This window comes from Lampetra fluviatilis, chromosome 42, assembly GCF_964198595.1.
Source record: "Lampetra fluviatilis chromosome 42, kcLamFluv1.1, whole genome shotgun sequence".
NCBI lineage: Eukaryota > Metazoa > Chordata > Hyperoartia > Petromyzontiformes > Petromyzontidae > Lampetra > Lampetra fluviatilis.
Window position 1 is genome coordinate 10,329,548 of NC_136316.1, and position 19,500 is coordinate 10,349,047.

At 54.6% G+C, this 19,500-nt stretch overlaps 1 protein-coding gene across 2 annotated transcripts in view; it reads right to left on the bottom strand.

The window, feature by feature from the left end:
* LOC144946712 (uncharacterized) overlaps nucleotides 1-19,500 on the bottom strand; it is a 195,617-nt gene that overhangs the window by 137,526 nt on the left and 38,591 nt on the right. For both annotated transcript variants that reach the window (XM_078875823.1, XM_078875822.1), the window contains one exon: nucleotides 117-386. In XM_078875823.1, coding sequence (XP_078731949.1) covers nucleotides 117-386 — 270 coding nt within the window. The remainder of the gene's footprint in view (nucleotides 1-116; nucleotides 387-19,500) is intronic.

The window sequence follows — 19,500 nt, forward strand, 5'->3', positions numbered from 1 at the left end:
ATCCACTGCTACTTAGTTAGGCACAACTAATCACGATAAAATTACACAATTCGATACTTGCACACGTATCCCTCGGTTTACGAAAGTTCGGTGGAAGACATTTTGCCGGCACTGACCGGGAGGTAGGTATGGTGCGGGCGGGCCGGAGGGAGCGGGCGACGCGTGAACGTGCAGGCCCGGCGGCAGCGGGGGAGCGTGCTGCTGCGGGACCAGCGGGGCCGCCGCTGGCGCCGCGCGCCCGTGGGCCGCGAGCCGCGTCACGTTGAGGGCCACCAAGTGTCCGGCGGGCGCGCGGATGTGCACTACGCACGACGTGGAGCCTCCTCGCTGCTGCAGCGACGTCACCGCCAGGCGCTCAGCGAGCTCCGCCCACGGGGGCACGCATTCTGGGGGGGGGGGGGGTTGCGGGGGGGGGGTGCGGGGGGAGGGGGGGTGAGAGACAGGGGAGGACGAACAATACGCGCGTGAGGTCAGGGTGCAGCCCCGCGACCGCTCGCTCACAAACCGCTGTCACGAGAGATTGGCCTCCGCTAGAGGAAACTCGAGATATCCCTTCGGGAAGGTATCTCGTACGACGCCTCACGAGACGTGGGAGCATCTTTAACGCTTCAACCCCACGGCATGCAACCTGCCAATCGAGTGCGGCGAACCCATTTTGTACCAATTCTAGATTTGAAGCTTTCGTGACTGCAAGGATTCATATTCTTAGGTTATTTCGGGAAAGTCACGTAGGTAAAAAAATAAAAATAAAATTAATAAAAGTAAAATACAAATAAAAGTATATATACAAGGACTGTTTTCTTGGACCTGAAGACGGAGGCTTGTGTTGCCTCCGAAACGTCGTGATTTTTATTTTATTTTTATTTTACTTTTATTAATTTAAATTTTTTACCTACGTGACTTTACCGAAAAAACCTAAGAATATGAACCATTTGTACCACTCGGTGGACAGAGGCAGGGCAACGTAAGAAACTCGCAGGTTGTTTGCAACTGCCGCGCCTGGAGGTCGAACCGGCGACCTCTGGATTGCGAGTCCAGAGTACGATAACCTTAATAACTGTTACATCACGGCAGTATCTCACATGGGGGGCAGGGGGAACAGAGGTAGAGACACGCACACACGAGTGATTGTTCACACGGGGGTAAAGGCGCACACACAGGGATAGAGAAAGAGGTACGGATATACGCATATAAAGGTAGAAACAGATTTACACACAACGGTATAGGGTGAAGAGACGTAAATATATACACAAGTGTACAGGAACATATACAGGGACAAATACATGGACACACAGGGTGTGTACATTATACACAGGAGTACAGAGGCCAACAAACATGGGACACACACACACACAAGCACGGGGCAGAGACACACACACAGGGTACCAGGGGACACATGTACAGAGTGCACAGAGATCAGACATTGAGCACGTACAGGGGTGGAGCCAGTACAAAAGCGTGAGCACAGCGGGTCAGGAAGACGTACTCCCATGGGTGCAAAGACGTGTACACAAAGACGTGAACACAAAGACGTACAGACACATCAGACACATACACAATCAGGCAGAAACATGGGACAATGGAGACAGAGGTAAGGAGACAGGGTACAGCGATATGGACACACAGGGGTGTAAAAAGATACACACAGGGGTACAGGGGTACAGACAAACAGACAGCAGTACAGACACGTACACGCATGCAGCAGTACAGACACATACATGCATGCAGCAGTACAGACACGTACATGCATGCAGCTACATCAACGAGACGCACTCACGTAGACAAGCAAGTAGACAAACAAGTAGACAACCAAATAGAAGCACACACACACACATCTGAATTCACCTTAGAGTAACATCACTATCTGCCATCACCTAACCCGGTATAGAATAAATCAGATGAAAATTGCCCCAAATCCAGAACATATGTTCATGTTTGGAATAATTGAACTGGTAAGCAGACCATATGCCTCCAGCAGTTATGCAGCATATTGCTGGGAAATATTAATAACACACGCACACACACTCACTCGTAAACACATGAACACAAAGATGCCCTTGTTGGCATAATAAACAGGGACAGGAGCCATTGGTGAGCACCTATTAAGGCCGGCGCAGCGCGCGGTGGGGTAAAGGGGTGAGCACTGCACAGGCCGGGTCGCCTTTGTCTCCCCAGTGCTGATGTTGACCACACCGCACCCAAGTACAGTAGTTACGACTCTAGGACAGGGGTCAGCAACCAAAACAACAAGATAATTTTTTTATTTTCGAATTCGGTAAAAAAAACGCTCGATGTTTCAAGAGCTGCCAATGCGACGTGAATACGTGACGGACGGTGGTCCTTAATGAATGACGTCACGAAGCGGTCCTTAAAGGGCTGCACGCGGCTCCGGAGCCGTGAGTTGCCGACCCCGACCCTAGGATCAGCTGACCCAGGAGTGAGTGGCTTCTGGTAGAAAACGCAGATTGCCAAATTTCCACCCGTGAGCTCATCCAGGAATGAAAACCTCTGTTCAATCAATAAAACCCTTGACGTGAACCACGTGAGAGATAACATTTAAACGACGATTTTCTTTCTCTGCTTGGAAAGGGAGATCTCGTGAAAATAGCCGGGCGTGGGCAAAGGGCGAGGAGACGGTGGACTAACACTCGAACAATCGCGGTAACATTCTTGCGGGAGGCAACAACACAGGGATAGCGCTAACTTGTACGCGCATTTCATAAAGCATCTGCAATTAAAAAAAAATACTAAGACCTACTGAGCTATATTGCTTTTTTTCAGAAGCGACCTGGTCACAAATAATAGCTCAATGAAGTGGCTTATCGCGAGGAAATTTACAGCAGCCAAATACTCTAAACACGTGATGTTGATTCTAAATGTGGAAGGAACCCAGAGAAAAATCCACACGACCGCGGGGAAAGAGACATCGCAAACTCTGAATATAAAGCAGGCGTCAGGTTTGAGATCGAATCCACGACTTCCTGCATACAAGGAGAGGGAGATAACATCTCGCCACCGTGGCACCCCTTACTGCCACTATGAAATAAAAATTGCGTAAAACAAGAAAATAAAGGAACCGTATTGTAAGGGTAGCATCGATTCAGGCATCAACACTGAATCATAAGAATTCGCAAGGTCCTTGTACTGTTTGTCTATACACTGTAGGTCACACATCCGACTCATTGGGGACTGGGATGTAGACGATACATGAAACGGTCGGATCTTGAACATCAATGGAAAATCATCACTATGCCGTGCAATAAAAAAGTGCACCGGTTTGCTGGAGGTTAATCAGTTAGCGGGAGATATGCGATGGTAGTTGTTCAAACAGTGCGGGTATAGGAGTGACGCACGTATGAATGTTGAACTTCTTTCGACAAGCACCGAGGTTGTGCGCGCTCCTCCAACGGCTTCGGCACAGTGGCTTCAGGGCGAAGTTGCGAACGAACGCACGGAGCACGCAAGCACACCGACTTCATTCACAATCAGCTGGGACCTCACGGAGCACGTGGGCTCCCGCAACGTACGGTGTAATGCTCAGGCCAGTGCGGATGTCCACTTCCTCGTTTCTAAAAGCAATGTTCATAGCCAGACACGAGCCCAACCCAGGGTGAAACGCTCTGCGATAATAGAATCCATATTTATAGGTATAAAAATGCTTGTTTTATTTTAATTTCATTCACTGAATACATTCTCAGAGAAACATTTTATTCCTTGAAAGTCAGAGCTTGACAATTGTGACCGGATAGTCCAACGGGCATCCTGCACCTGACGGAACCGAACTTGCGTACATTTGGTAATTCACGAATGGTAATGATAATACGTGTTCACACAGACACACAGTTCTTCAGCATTTAAAGAGATGCTGCCGTATAAATCCTGTACAGGGAATTTGGGAATGTGGTACAGTGAAGGCAGTGAATCCCACACGAACCACGACACAACTGTAGACACATACACGACCGTAGTCATGCGCACACACACACACAAATGCGCAGACACTTTCTCAAACACTTAATACCAACTTAAAGAACGCCAGAGCTCACAGTCGTTGAAAGAATGTCGCATTTTTTTTGTTCAACAATATTTTATACATTTTTTTGGCAGCTTATGTAACAGTACCTCTTATTAGCGCGGCTGGCTATATACGGTGCGAAAGAAGTTCAACATACATACATGCAACTATTAGACTATCACGGGCTGCAGGATCTTCATGTATGACAAGTGAGTGATGCTCATCAACCATTCCATCCCTTTAGAGCTAATTGATGAAAATTCCACATTCCTATAGGAAGGGGTCCGTGCATTTGTGCGACATGGACTGTCAACATTCCGAGAGCTGCAACTCATTTTCATCAACCTCACACATGAGATGGGTGAAAACGATCCCTGGCTGGGATTTGAACTTGAAACTTTATGACTGCGGATAAATTGCTCTGACCACAGCAAAAAAACTGGTGGCAACTATTAATAGACATTATTATCATTACGTTCTGAGTCAGTGAATATTTAAATGTTTTCAAATATTTTTAAAAGAGTAATTAGACACGACGTTGAATCGATGACGATTTTTTTAATTGGCTGGTACCGAGTGGAAATCGATAAAAACTTTACGGAATCCATCGAGAACCATTTAAAACGAAAAACTCCAAGAGCATTCCACTTTCTTGGCCTGACGCACAACAAAACGTCTTCAGGGCCCCATCCCATCTGGACAAAAGCAGAGGGCTGCAGGCCGGCCAGACCTGGATGCCAAGGCCCATGCGGCTTATGAGTAAAGTCGAAAGAAAGAAAAAAAATAATGAAATAAACTCTCCCACAAAAATAAAAACACGTCAAAATTTGCTGCCTCTGGGAGCTGGGAAGATGATGTGCTTTCCATGAGCCAGAGGAAAGAGTGAGTGCCTGCCAAGGTATGAAGATCTGTAATCCTTCGGGCTGGGGAGACGGCCCACTGCCAGAAAACGGCCGGCAGCGGGGGGCTGGACGGATGAGGGGGGGGAACGCTAAGCGTGGGATGGAACCCACTCCTCCTCCTTACGCGTGACTCCACGGGTTTGTACCACGCAGCCCTGATCGAGCCCCACGAGAAAATGTGCTTCCCCCCCACCCCAAGCCGTCCTGATATTAAACCGCCGGCTGCACTTTTATTATCGCTTTCATTCCTCCGAAGCAAATCCGCAAGCCGAGCGCGCGCGCACACACAAAAAAACCACACCGCCGCAGGCAAACAGCGGACACGTTCGCTCGTTCCTCCATATATTCCCCATGACGGCTAGAATATAACGTTGCCGAAGGAATTGTCAAAAAAAATAAAATGACAAAAGAGAGGGCGACGGCCCATATCCTCGGCTGACCCCCTCTCTACGCACATCTCCCGGAGCTGCTGCCCGCTCCCTCATGCTCTCTCGCTCTGCCAGATCCACCGCCTCATTCAGAGATATCCCCCACGTCAAGAATTCAACTGCTTCGATGGGGGGAGGGGGGAGGACTGCTGATGCGTGGTGACGGCGCCCGCAATTATATTGTCTCTTCGAAAGGGCAACGTTCAGGCTTCCATTTCACGTGATCTTGATATGCAACAGTTTCACAGAAACCCAAGTAAACATGAATCTCAGCCGTATTCAATCCTAAATTGATCTTCCAGTGAGTGAAGCGTAGACATTTTTACAAAAAGATAATCATGCAAAGGGATAAGTTGGCTTCATGCTCAAACAGGAGGACTTGGAGATTAACGTCTTGCAAGGTCAACTCAGCCAGAAATGAGCCACAGAGCCTCCCTTGGATCCACAAAACTTAAAGGGAGCACCACAGACATGGCATCCCAGACACGAACTCATCACGGTCAATCCACTGCTGGATGAAAGCGTTCCCAAGCCACCACAATCCCCTCATGATCCTCCGATGAATAACTGTAGACTTTAAATCCTACGATAATAATAATAAAGTTGTTATTTATAAGGATATGTAAATTAGAAGCTATCATAAAATAATTCTAGTATTACAGTGCATCAAATTAAGTTAAAACTACAAACACACAGATCCCGCATTTGAATGCGAGTTTTCAGTACCGCATGATTAAAATGACCAGCTTCTCAAGGAAAGATTCTCAGCACAGCTACGAATGACTGCACAAAAAACCCATCACGTTACATTTGGTTTTCCACTTCATTTAGCTAAATTGCAGCTCTGAGAATTAATAACACCGGTGACAAACATTTCTCTTTCACAGGTTGCGTGAGGGAAAAAATTAAGTACTTGTGAAGGGATCTCAAACGTAGTTTTCATGATATATCTTTGCACTCTCCTGACGAGTTCTAAATGGCCACGGTCTCATTAATAGACAGCGACGGCATAATTGGACTAAAATTGGAGAGAAAAACAATACAAATATTGAATCCAGGAAAATGCTGCGTTACTTCTAAAACCTCAAATAACCAGGCCGTAATTTTTAATAAATGACCCTTCCTGTACTGCTAGTGATGTCGTGTGAACACAACCCGACAGAGTTGCGCACATTCGCAACATGCACGGGTCTCAGCCGCAGTCTCATAAACCCAACTGACTTACGGCGACAAAAATGTGCACCAAGGCAATTGGACCTACTCAAGTGTCTCACGATACTGAGCGCACTCCATGGGATCGAGACGCCCTCGACCCAAGGCGGGCGCGCGCGTGATCCTGTCGCTCACCCCTTGCCAGACGACAAAGCCTGTAGGGACAGGTGCTCTGACTCCGCCCAGGCCAGGAAGTCCAAACCTCCACCATTAGAGAGCGACACTTGGGGGGAGCCACGACAACTCACCATCGCCACAGCCGTCATGTCGTCACAGTGAACGAGAACTTGCTTCAAATCTAGAAAGAAGAGAACTTGCTTCCCGTCAGAGCCTGGTCCGAAAGTAACGGAGCGCTAGATGCACTGCTCTGTCCGCTTTGCCCATCTGTCTTGACGGGTCTGCCATGGAGGTGTGCTCCCCCACCCCCACGTGCTCGCATCGGTGGCGAGGATCAAGTCTGGCGGGGGGTCACCTGGTGGGAGATCCTTCTGCAGATTCCACTGCTTTGCCCGCCAGAGCGGACTCTGCTACTCTTGCGGGGTCAGTTCGACTTGTTGATCGAGACTGCTGTGATAGGGATCACATTGACGCAGTATGTACGTACGTGTTTTGAACTTCTTTTGCACCGTACGTAGCCAACCGCGCTAATTGGAGGTGCAGGTGTCATGCCGCCGCCACGAAGCCGTTCAGCAGGCGCCCCATCTAAGACCTCGCCACCACCAAGCGACGGAGCCGACCCCGCGTCCCCCTCACCTCACCTCACACGAACACACCCGCACGCATTCCCCCCCCCCCCATAGAGCTCCGTGGGGAGGTCACCTGGCCGACCGGTTTTTATCCGAGAAGCCCTTATCGGGATTAAACTTTCACGGTTTCCGGCGACCAGGGAATTGGACGACCTCCCCCGACGCTACTTTGCACCGCGGCGCTGCGACCGGCCTTAAGGTTGCAAGGTCGCAGCGAGGGGCCACTCGGCCACCGCGGGTGAAACGCATCTCACACACCCCACACACGCAAGTATCGACGGGGCAGGCAGAGGGAATAAGCATTGTGATGGAGGAGCATCATTAGAAAACACGCAGCGCATCTGAATTGCATAATCAGGCACCCCCGCACAGGGAGCGGAGGGACGGCATAATTACGCCGGGGAACGCAGGCACCATTGTTAGGGGAGTTAAAGGATAAGGCTGTTAGTATGAGTAATCGGGAGAGCGGGGTCACGCGGGGAGCCGTGCACAAATTCCCACGGCGCACCTTTGTGACGGACGCCGATTGATTGGAATTTGCGCCGCGCAGGTTGAGCATTAAGTCGCATATCAAAAGCGCCCGGAACGGCGGTGCGCATGCGAGAGGGTCGCGAGCCTATTGTCCAGAGCCGCATTCTCTTTGAGGTAGGGAGGATAAATGGGGAGCGCAAAGGGGAAATCGCACTCTTGCTCCGAGAAGCCAACGTCCAGGACTGCCCCAGCTCTGCCCTCCAGACGTCCGTGCGACGTGTCGAGGCAAGCAGCGAGGAAAACCCACGGAACGTCGAGTGCCTCAAACCGTGAGTAAGGAGGTAAAAGTGTTTCGTGAACGATAAATAGGGAAAAGGTTCCGGGTTAGTAGAGTAGGCAGCCTCGTCGATTCATACTGACTCAACAACCAGTCCCACGTAGCAGACAATAAATCATTAATAGCTGATCGTGGCCTCGTGTGATCTCGTGTTATAAGTGTGAACGCGTGTGGTACTGTGTATGCGTAAGCTCGCGGCGTGCGTAATCGGCGTACCCCAGGTGCGCGATCATAACGTGAGCGGCGAGCGCGGCGCAGAGCGGCGCAAGAGTGGGTATCGCGTGTGGAGCTGTATGTGTGTGTGCGCGCACGTTCACGACGTGTATAATACAGGTGCGCGATCCTAGCGTGAGTGGTCAGGGTTGAGTGAGTGCCGCGCAGAGCTGTGTGTGGGTGTGCGCGTACGTAATTAACCATGCCTACTACGCGGACCCGCGGGGGAGGGGAATCCTGGAGCGACGGCTCTCACCCCATGGGTGAAGAACCCAGCAGCGGTTCGCCTAGCAGCGAGGGGGCGAGTAATGAGGTTAACCCGGCCGTTAGGGGTACCGAGGGAGGGATCTCGGGGGCTAGCGACCCTCACATATTGGTGTCAGAAGTGGGATGATCCCCCGCGCCCCCAAGGGAGAGAGGCCCCCTAACCCAAGTTAAAGTAAAATGCACATTTACGGGCAAAGGAATTCCATCATGGAAATCGTTTGCCCGCAGCATCAGGGGGGCTAAAAAGGTTAATGGGTGGTCAGATGAGGAGGCGTTGCAGCAGTTAGAGCTACATTTAGATGGGCGGGCAGCTGACTTTGTGGAAGCTTTGCCCGCAAGCGCACAAACTCAGTGGGAAGAATTAATGTGCGAACTTGAACGACGCTTCGGCGCCTATGACGAGGAGGAGGCGCAGGCAGCATTAGAGGCACGCCGTCGCCGACCCGGCGAGGATTTGCGAGATTACGCTGAGGACGTGCGCACGCTGACCCAGCTCGCGTACCCGGAGTACGAGTCAAAAATAATTGAGGGCCTCGCCGCCGGGAAGGTCCAGCGATATTTGGCACAAACCCCGTGGTGGCAGCCAAATGTCGACGGTGCACGCCTCTCCTTTAACACCCTCGTCGAGCGCGCGCGCAAATGCGAGAAACTCTCGGGTGAGCGCGCGCAGCCTCGAGGGAGGGGACGAGAGTGCGCCGTGGCGAGCCTACTCTCCGACGAGGAGGAAGAGATCGCCATCGTAGTAAGGGGACGGGCAAGGGAGCCCCAGAGACCCAGCGAGACCACCCCAGGGTGGGTAGCCGGGTTACAGGCTGGCATAGGAGATATACGCGAGGAAGCGAATAAAAATATGACCAAGCTGCAGTCCTCCGTTGAGGCCATCCAGTCCGAGATGGGGGAGCTGCGCGCCACGGTGGGAGGGCTAACGGGAAGGGTAACCCAACTAGAGGTGGAGTCCAGGCAGCGACAAACTGGGAGAGGGAGCGGGCAGGGGGCCCACTACGGAGCCGCCACCCCTCCCCGGACGTGTTATGTTTGCGATCGGCGAGGGCATCTCAGGAGGGACTGTCCTCAGGTCGCCCGAGCTAGACAAGAGCTAAGGTCAAACACTAAGGCCCCCCTAGAGAGGGGACCACCGGGGGGTGAAATCGACGTAGCCCTGACACGAACAAGCTGTAGTGATAATGGCGAGCGAGTGATCTCCACACAGGTTCCAGCAACAACGCCCCCGGAAACGGTGACTCCTGGCGACTGGCTACGGGAGCTGGTGGCGGGGATCACGGGGGCCACGTCGCTGGTGGAAGGGGAGGTAAACGGAGTGCGCACCCGAATCCTGCTGGACACGGGGGCGGTGGCCTCGCTCGTGAGTGCAGCGCACTGCAGCGCGATCGGGGTCGACGTGCGTCACCTGCAGGCCCCGGACCGCGCGCTGCACACGGCGAGCGGAGCCGGAATGGGGTTGCTGGGGAGAGCAACCCTAGAGGTCCGCATAGGCAGTCAGGTGTGCACCCAGGAGTTCTACGTGTCGAGTGCGTTGTGTCACGCGTGTATCGCAGGTACCGACCTCTTAGAACGGCTAGGACTCAACGTGCAACCCCGCCAGCGATGCGCCACCATGGAGAGCAACGGCGAGCGGATACCGTTCTTGGGACGAGAACCGACGCGCCCCCGCTTCGCACCTGTGGCCGCTATCCTGGCGACGGCAGTCACCATCGGCCCGCTCACCGAGATGCTGGTGCCGGTGGCAACATCCCCCACCGACCCCACGCTCCGACCATCAGGAGAGGTAATGCTAACTCCTCACCCGGAGTTGGCAAAACGGTATGGGGTCGTGGGATCCGCCACGTTGGTAAACGCAGATGGGGACCGATTGTTTATGCGGATGTTTAACCCCCACAGTACCCCAGCGATACTGCGGCGGCGCACCCCGATAGCCACCGTACACCCCCTGCACGCACGCCACTCTAACGACTCGGTGTTCGCACTCTGGGCTGAGGACCCCGGTCGTTCTGAGGGTGACCAGGACCTGGCCTGGCGAGTCGGCCCGACTCCCCGAGCCGAGGTCATTCCCCTGCTCGACGCGTTACATGTGTAGTGGTGATACGCGCTGGGTGTATATGTCGTGTGCCAGCGCGTATGTACGGGTGTGTGTGTGGTGACGCGCGCTGACGGGGAGGAGCAGGCGTCAGTGCGCGGGTGGGGGTAGTGCTGCTGATTGGCTGTGTGCCGGTGACGCGCCCAGAGGGAGTGATCGGGTAGCAGCGCGGTGTGATTGGTCGGGGAGTGGAAACACGCGCTGAGCGGAACCGGATCGTAGGGATAGCGCGTGGGGATTGGGTAACTGAGGAGCGGTGCCGACGTTGAGGTCCGCATCCGCTCCGTCTCCCGGGAAGAAGAGGTATATAAGGTGATGCACAGAGGAGCAGGGGGCAGAAGTGGAACCATCTAAGAATGAAGACGAAGGTGCAGAGATAGAGCCCGGAGAGGAGAGTAATGGAGAATAGAGGAGAGTAAGGTATAAGTGTGTAGCCAGCGAGAGAGAACGGTCTACACGAGCTGAGTAATGTATAGTGTGTAGCCAGCGAGAGAGAACGGTCTACACGAGCTGAGTAATGTATAGTGTGTAGCCAGCGAGAGAGAACGGTCTACACGAGCTGAGTAATGTATAGTGTGTAGCCAGCGAGAGAGAACGGTCTACACGAGCTGAGTAATGTATAGTGTGTAGCCAGAGAGAGAGAACGGTCTACACGAGCCGAGTATGCATACGGTGTAGCCAGAGAGAGAGGAAGGTCTACACGAGCCGAGTATGCATACGGTGTAGCCAGAGAGAGAGATGCAAAGTCTACACGAGGCGAGTGGAGAGTGTAGCAGAGGCGCAGAGTCTACACGAGGCGAGAGAAGAGTGTAGCCGAGGCGCGGAGTCTACACGAGGCACAGAGAGCCAGCAGCACAGAATCCAGAGAGTCAAGAGAAGCGTAGGGTGAAGAAGAAGAGGTCACGAGTTGTACCGTTGTATGGTGACCGCATTGTGAAGAAGAGAGGCCACGCGTTGTATTGTTACAAGTCAAGATTTAATAAAAGAAGTGTGTTCCCGTCAAGGAGTTTCCTGCCGTCATTTTCCAATACTTCACATGTACCATGGGCGGATTTACCTAAGGGAGAGGCCGATCGGCTGCGCGAGTTACTGCGGGAGTACGCCGACGTATTCAGTGAACACGACTCGGACGTGGGTCGGACCGATCTTGTTAAGCACCAAATTGACACCGGTGCAGCCCGACCCATCAAACTCCCTGCGTACCAAGTGGGCGCACCCGAACGCGCCCAAATCAAAGAGGCAGTTGGGGACATGCTTCGCGATAACATAATTCAGCCCTCGGCGAGCCCCTGGTCAGCCCCAGTGGTACTAGTGACGAAAAAGGATGGGTCAACCCGGTTCTGCGTCGATTACCGTAAACTAAATGCAGTCACGCTCGGCGATGCCTTCCCCATACCCCGCATCGACGACACCTTCGACAGCCTCGCTGGAGCGCGATATTTTTCCACCCTCGATCTCGCGTCCGGGTACTGGCAGGTGGAGATGGCGGAGGAGGATCGGCCGAAAACCGCATTCACCACCCCGATGGGGCTATTCGAGTTTCGAGTACTCCCGTTCGGACTCACCAATGCGCCCGCGACGTTCCAGCGGCTGATGGAGTTGGTGATGCGGGGCTTGCAATGGGAACAGTGCCTGATTTACTTGGACGATGTGATAGTGTTCAGTAGATCTTTGTCTGAGCATTGGTCCAGGCTTCGCGAGGTGTTCCAGCGACTGCGAGCGGCTCATCTCAAGCTCAAGCCACGTAAGTGTTACATCGCACAACGCGAGGTGGGGTACCTCGGGCATCGCGTCAGCGAGGCAGGTGTGCACACCGATCCGGAGAAGGTTACCGCCGTAGTGGAGTGGCCACGGCCAAGGAATCTGACGGAGATCAGATCATTTTTGGGGCTCGCCACCTATTATCGTCGATTTGTAAAGGGATTCAGCGAGATTGCACGCCCCCTCACCCAACTCACCTCCCCTAAGCACCCCTACCAGTGGACGGGGGCCTGTCAGACGGCCTTCACCACTCTCAAAGACCACCTCACCCACGCCCCCACCCTCGCTTTCCCCGATTTTACCACCGATTTTATTTTGGACACCGATGCCTGCAGCAGCGGGCTGGGCGCGGTGTTGTCACAGGTACAGGATGGGACGGAACGAGTCATCGCGTACGCCAGCCGGACCTTGAGTGGGGCCGAGCTTAACTATTGCGTGACCCGCCAAGAGTTGTACGCCGTGATTTTCGCATGTAAGCAGTTCCGGCCGTATTTGTACGGCAGGAAATGTCGCGTACGCACTGACCATTATGCTCTGCAGTTCCTTCTTACATTCAAGGAGCCGCGGGGGCAGATGGCCCGGTGGTTGGCGCAGTTGCAGGAGTACAACCTGCAAATCAAGTATCGGGCTGGCCGGACGCATGCAAACGCGGACGCCTTGTCGAGGCGACCCACGGTGGACGCCGAGACAAGGGCGGAGGAGGCCTGCCCATGCTTCACGGGGGGACGCTGCCGGCAGGCAACGGACCCCCGAGCGGCCGCGGCCACTGACCCCCCCCCCAGCGAGAGAGAGTGCAGTGTGCGCCACAGAGGCCCTCACAGGTGGCACCGAGGATCCCGTCGACCGCACGAAAAGCGCGGGACCCGCGGCTCGGGACCCGATCGGACGGATCCAGGAGGACGTCGGCTGCGCCTTCCCGGGCCTGAACGACGAGCAGCTGAGACAGACCCAGCAGCGAGATCCCGATCTGGCGGCAGTGGAGGCGGCACTGCGGGAGGAAAAGAGCGCCCTACCAGGACCCTGGAGCGGTTTGTATGCCCGGTTGTGTGTGCAGAACGAAGTGGTACGGGAGTTAACCGAGGCCGGCCAGCCGGGGTGCATCTGTGTTCCTGCCCAGGTGCGACCCCAGCTACTTCGGCTGGTGCATGACCACCCACTCGGGGGCCACGATGGGGAACGACGCACTCGAGAGACCCTGCGTCGCCAGTATCTCTGGCCCAAATTGGCACAAGACGTGGCGGCCTGGGTACAGGGCTGCCGCGCCTGTCAGCAGTGCGGGCCGAAACCGGCACGATACCAGGTACCCCTAAGGCCGTTCCGCGTCAGCCGCACGAATCAGCTGGTCGGGATTGACCTACAGGGGCCATTCCCGCGATCCCATCGAGGCAACCGATATATCCTAGTCGCAGTAGAGTATTTCACCCGCTACCCCGTGGCAGTGGCCATCCCTGATAAAACGGCCTTGGTGGTGGCCCGGGCATTCGTGGAACACTACGTACTTAAGCACGGGATCCCAGAACGAGTCCTCACCGACCAGGGTAGCGAGTTCGAGGCCGAGTTGTTCCAGGCACTGTGCCGAGAGTTCGGAATCCAGAAGGACCGAACCACAGCGTACCACCCCCAAGCGAACGGTATGGTGGAGCGCATGAATCAGACCCTAGCGGGGAAACTCAAACGTATGGCGGCCGCAAATCAACGGGATTGGGACGAACACCTCCCCTACGCCCTTTTCGCCTACGCCACCACCGTACACACGTCGACGGGACAAACCCCGTTTTTAATGATGTTCGGCCGTGAGTCTCGTTTACCCGCAGATCTGCTATTCGGCGTCCCTTCCCCCCAGCCGGAGGAGGGAAGCCGCCCCGTGGAACACCTGTTGGAGACCCTGCGAGAAGCCCGAGGCCGAGCATACCCGCAAGGGGAAGCCGCGCATCGGCGGCAGGAACAGGGCACCCGACCCCGCATGGAACCCCCCTTATTCCTGACAGGCGCTAAGGTGTGGCTACACACCCCTCGCGTCGGGGCCGGGCAGGTGGGGAAACTGACGACCTACTGGCGGGGACCCTGGACCGTGGTGCGACAGATCTCCCCCTGGACGGTACTAATTTATGGCGGGGAGAGGGATCGAGAGACGGTGGTCAACGTCCGCCGCTTAAAACCGTGGAAAGCGGCCCCGGCGAGAGAGAACCCCGTCACTCGAAGGCCCCGAAATCCCGGAGTACCCGCACCCCTCGTGTTGGGGGGCCTCGCACCCTACATGGGCCCCGCCGGGCCCCCGAGACGCCCCGACCCCGCCAGGGGACGGCGCGGACGACGGCCCCTAAACCCCTCCGCTTCTGAGTTTGTACCCCAGCCCGCAGGTACCGAGGTACAGAGAGAGCCGCTGGAGTGGAGGAGGAGGCCGCCGCAGGAGCTGCAGAGGACGGAGCCACCCACCCCGAGACCAGCCACGAGGGCCGGACGGACCCCCCGGACCCCGCAGCGTTTCCTCGTGGGCGCGGCTCAAGCAAGGTGCTCCAGTCAACCCGGGACGGGGACCAGCACCTCGGGGGGCTATGTCATGCCGCCGCCATGAAGCCGTTCAGCAGGCGCCCCATCTAAGACCTCGCCACCACCAAGCGACGGAGCCGACCCCGCGTCCCCCTCACCTCACCTCACACGAACACACCCGCACGCATTCCCCCCCCCCCCCGCATGGAGCTCCGTGGGGAGGTCACCTGGCCGACTGGTTTTTATCCGAGAAGCCCTTATCGGGATTAAACTTTCACGGTTTCCGGCGACCAGGGAATTGGACGACCTCCCCCGACGCTACTTTGCACCGCGGCGCTGCGACCGGCCTTAAGGTTGCAAGGTCGCAGCGAGGGGCCACTCGGCCACCGCGGGTGAAACGCATCTCACACACCCCACACACGCAAGTATCGACGGGGCAGGCAGAGGGAATAAGCATTGTGATGGAGGAGCATCATTAGAAAACACGCAGCGCATCTGAATTGCATAATCAGGCACCCCCGCACAGGGAGCGGAGGGACGGCATAATTACGCCGGGGAACGCAGGCACCATTGTTAGGGGAGTTAAAGGATAAGGCTGTTAGTATGAGTAATCGGGAGAGCGGGGTCACGCGGGGAGCCGTGCACAAATTCCCACGGCGCACCTTTGTGACGGACGCCGCCGCATAAACTGCGATAATGGGGGGGGGCCTGCGTGAGAAAGGGATTGATTGGAATTTGCGCCGTGCAGGTTGAGCATTAATTAGCATATCAAAAGCGGATTGATTGGAATTTGCGCCGCGCAGGTTGAGCATTAAGTCGCATATCAAAAGCGCCCGGAACGGCGGTGCGCATGCGAGAGGATCGCGAGCCTATTGTCCAGAGCCGCATTCCCTTTGAGGTAGGGAGGATAAATGGGGAGCGCAAAGGGGAAATCGCACTCTTGCTCCGAGAAGCCAACGTCCAGGACTGCCCCAGCTCTGCCCTCCGGACGTCCGTGCGACGTGTCGAGGCAAGCAGCGAGGAAAACCCACGGAACGTCGAGTGCCTCAAACCGTGAGTAAGGAGGTAAAAGTGTTTCGTGAACGATAAATAGGGAATAGGTTCCGGGTTAGTAGAGTAGGCAGCCTCGTCGATTCATACTGACTCAACAACCAGTCCCACGTAGCAGACAATAAATCATTAATAGCTGATCGTGGCCTCGTGTGATCTCGTGTTATAAGTGTGAACGCGTGTGGTACTGTGTATGCGTAAGCTCGCGGCGTGCGTAATCGGCGTACCCCAGGTGCGCGATCATAACGTGAGCGGCGAGCGCGGCGCAGAGCGGCGCAAGAGTGGGTATCGCGTGTGGAGCTGTATGTGTGTGTGCGCGCACGTTCACGACGTGTATAATACAGGTGCGCGATCCTAGTGTGAGTGGTCAGGGTTGAGTGAGTGCCGCGCAGAGCTGTGTGTGGGTGTGCGCGTACGTAATTAACCATGCCTACTACGTGGACCCGCGGGGGAGGGGAATCCTGGAGCGACGGCTCTCACCCCATGGGTGAAGAACCCAGCAGCGGTTCGCCTAGCAGCGAGGGGGCGAGTAATGAGGTTAACCCGGCCGTTAGGGGTACCGAGGGAGGGATCTCGGGGGCTAGCGACCCTCACACAGGGAAGGACAACAAACGAAAGCACAAAAATAAGTTCTAAAGAAATGAGTTTTCAATCTAGATTTAAAAGTGCACAGCTCTAGTGGCTTCCTAATATCTGAAGGAAGAGCGTTGCAGATGACCACAGAAGTACATCTGAAAGCGCACAATGCGGTGACCGTCTTTGTTTGATGGCTAGCCAAAAGCCGCTGTGAGGATGACCGGACCTCACGTGGTGGTCTATGCTCCTTGACTATATCAGAAAGGTATTGTGGTTCATTTTTGGCAAGCCCACTCTAGTGGTCTCATGTGTAGTCTCGCCCAGGGCACCATCTCCGCAGTGGAGGCCATGTGCCCCAGGAGGACGAAGATGCTCCTTGTCCTGGGGGCAGAAAAGCAGCACCTTGGTACATCCGGACATTGCTTCATCCAGATGTCGGCACCGGGGTGGTTAAGAGTCACCGAGTTGGTTGGAGGCTGGGTCGACCACCCAAATGTGGTCCTCAAGGAGTTGAAGGACAGCATCGGTCCTGCTGGACCGATGTGACGGTGTTCATCCAGACGGGTAAATGTGAACACCTCTCTCTTTCTCTTATAGATGACACCAACATGGCCGGGAGAACCTTGGTGGACGCCCTTGGAGGAGAAGCCAGGCAGAATGGCAGCGCTCGGTGCTTGCAATATTGGCCGAGAGCGCAGAACCGCAGGTAACTGGAAGCACCGCAAGTGCATGGACACATGGAGCAGTAGGTCCACTGATGTCATCTAATCTCCCCATTCCAGGGAGTTCCTCATGGAATGCAGTAACTCAATCTTGCAACGCTCCTTCTTGAGGAAGTAATTTAGCCTTGGACGGTCCAGAAATGGCCCTGTTGGCAGCTACGTATTGAACAGCTCGAATGTTTAGAAGTTGCGACATTTCCTTGGTGAGCGAGCACCTGAGGGAGCTCCGAATTCTCCGGCGGAGGCCCATTCCCGATAGATCTACTTTTCCAGATTCCGGATATGGAAGAGCTGTATTCTTTGCCGATATACCCCTGGTGAGGTCAGCTCTGACTTGGGTCGGCTGCCTGCGCCTGATACTCAGTGGTGGAAATGGGCCGGAACGCCCCAAAATGCTGTGACGGGAGGGAAAATTTGATCCTGACTGCGTTCCAGATGGAAACAAGGATTCATATTTTTGTATGTATTAGACTCACAAATACAACCGCTAGAGTAATAGAGAGACCCACAGACACGCTCAGAGACCCACAGACAAGCTCAGCCACACACAGACGCACATAGAATCCCACAGACACACAAAAGAGACCCACACAAGTAGCGAAGCCCTTCCTACGATTTAGTGGGAGGAATCATTTATGAGTTCCCCCAGTAATTAGTTTCCATTTCCAGGCCTGATGATACTATGCCTCAGCATGCGCAGGAGATCTTGTGGGAACGTCCATTTCTCAGTTCTCTCTTCAACCAACGAATCCCAGTCCAAAGACGATCCTGCCACCAAGGGCGCTACATCACCCATGCAATCTTTTCCCAAATTTGCTCTCCGACATAGAGCTTCTCTACTCATGGCCTCCTGCACAAAGGCGCCCAGATGAAGCTTGTCCAGCGGTTTCACACAAAGGCTTTCGCGACCAATATTACAATTCTGGCAAAATCTCCTGACAAAGCTGGATTTAATAGCCGGCGAAACATTACGGTACTCGAATTGGAAATGTTATGGAATTACTTTCCATACGGGTGGGCTGAACTAGTAACTAATTGGCACGTTTTGTTTACGTGACAAACCTTACTAATTGGCTGTGTCAGGTGATGGTGGGTTAACGATACATTTATATTTACTTGATCTAACCCAAAAAAACTAAACTTTATTATGACTTGTCCAAGCTGTATTGCAGGGTTCTGGGGAGACGTACTCATCCAGGGAGACGTAGTCGTCTGGGGAGACGTAGTCGTCCGGGGAGACGTAGTCGTCCGGGGAGACGTAGTCGTCCGGGGAGACGTAGTCGTCCGGTGAGACGTAGTCGTCCGGGGAGACGTAGTCGTCCGGGGAGACATACTCATCCCAGCCAACGAAATTTTTCTCCAGAGGTTTGACGCTTCCGCAGCGAGACGCCAAGCAAGCGGCGCTAACCTTTGATTCGCGACAGCGTGTGGACGCGCATTGTTGTTGTTGTTGTCTCCAGAGACTGACAATTCTGCCACATGCAGGGTACGTGGTTGCCTCGGACCAACAACAGCAGGAGGGGGGTCACTGTTTCACTGTTCCGGGAAAACGCCGGCGCCGGTACCACCCGAGCTTCGTGCAGTGTCTTTGGCAAAAGCCTCGGCTGTCTGGTCAGGACCACTGGGGCCCTCATGACCACCGAGGGCAGGACTGCCCCGGCACTCCGGTGAGGACATGCTCGTCTACATGTGTAGTAGGTTCTATGAGACGTAGACGACGTAGTCAGAGGCACACTTATTTATTATAACGTTTCACTCAGCACAGGCCAATGTACACAATACTCGAAGGGGTAACGGCCCATTCACCCGTCTAACAGGGAGAACCCAGTAACTCTAACCTGCTAGCCTACTCCCAGGTCCTCCACTCGAGAGCTAGGGGAGGCTAGCTGATCCAGCTCTGGTCAAGCTAAGATCACGGCACCTTTAGCCACCAGACCTGCTCTTACAAGAGCATCGGCTCTGGGCTCTCGGGGCCACGCCACTGGCTTGCCCTGGTCGGTCCTTAGAAGGACAGCGATCCAGGGGAGTCCCAGAACCTATCTAGCCAGTCTTCTCTCTTCACTGGTTTAAGCTGAACACTGAACCCCGAGCCCACCGGCTCACCGCCTTATATAGCAACTCCCCCCCGAGGGGTGGGGCCGTGGGGGATCACAGCGCCGTTACAGCCCCCCAGGGCTAACCGATGCGGATGTGGATGTAAGCATCCTTCCGTGTG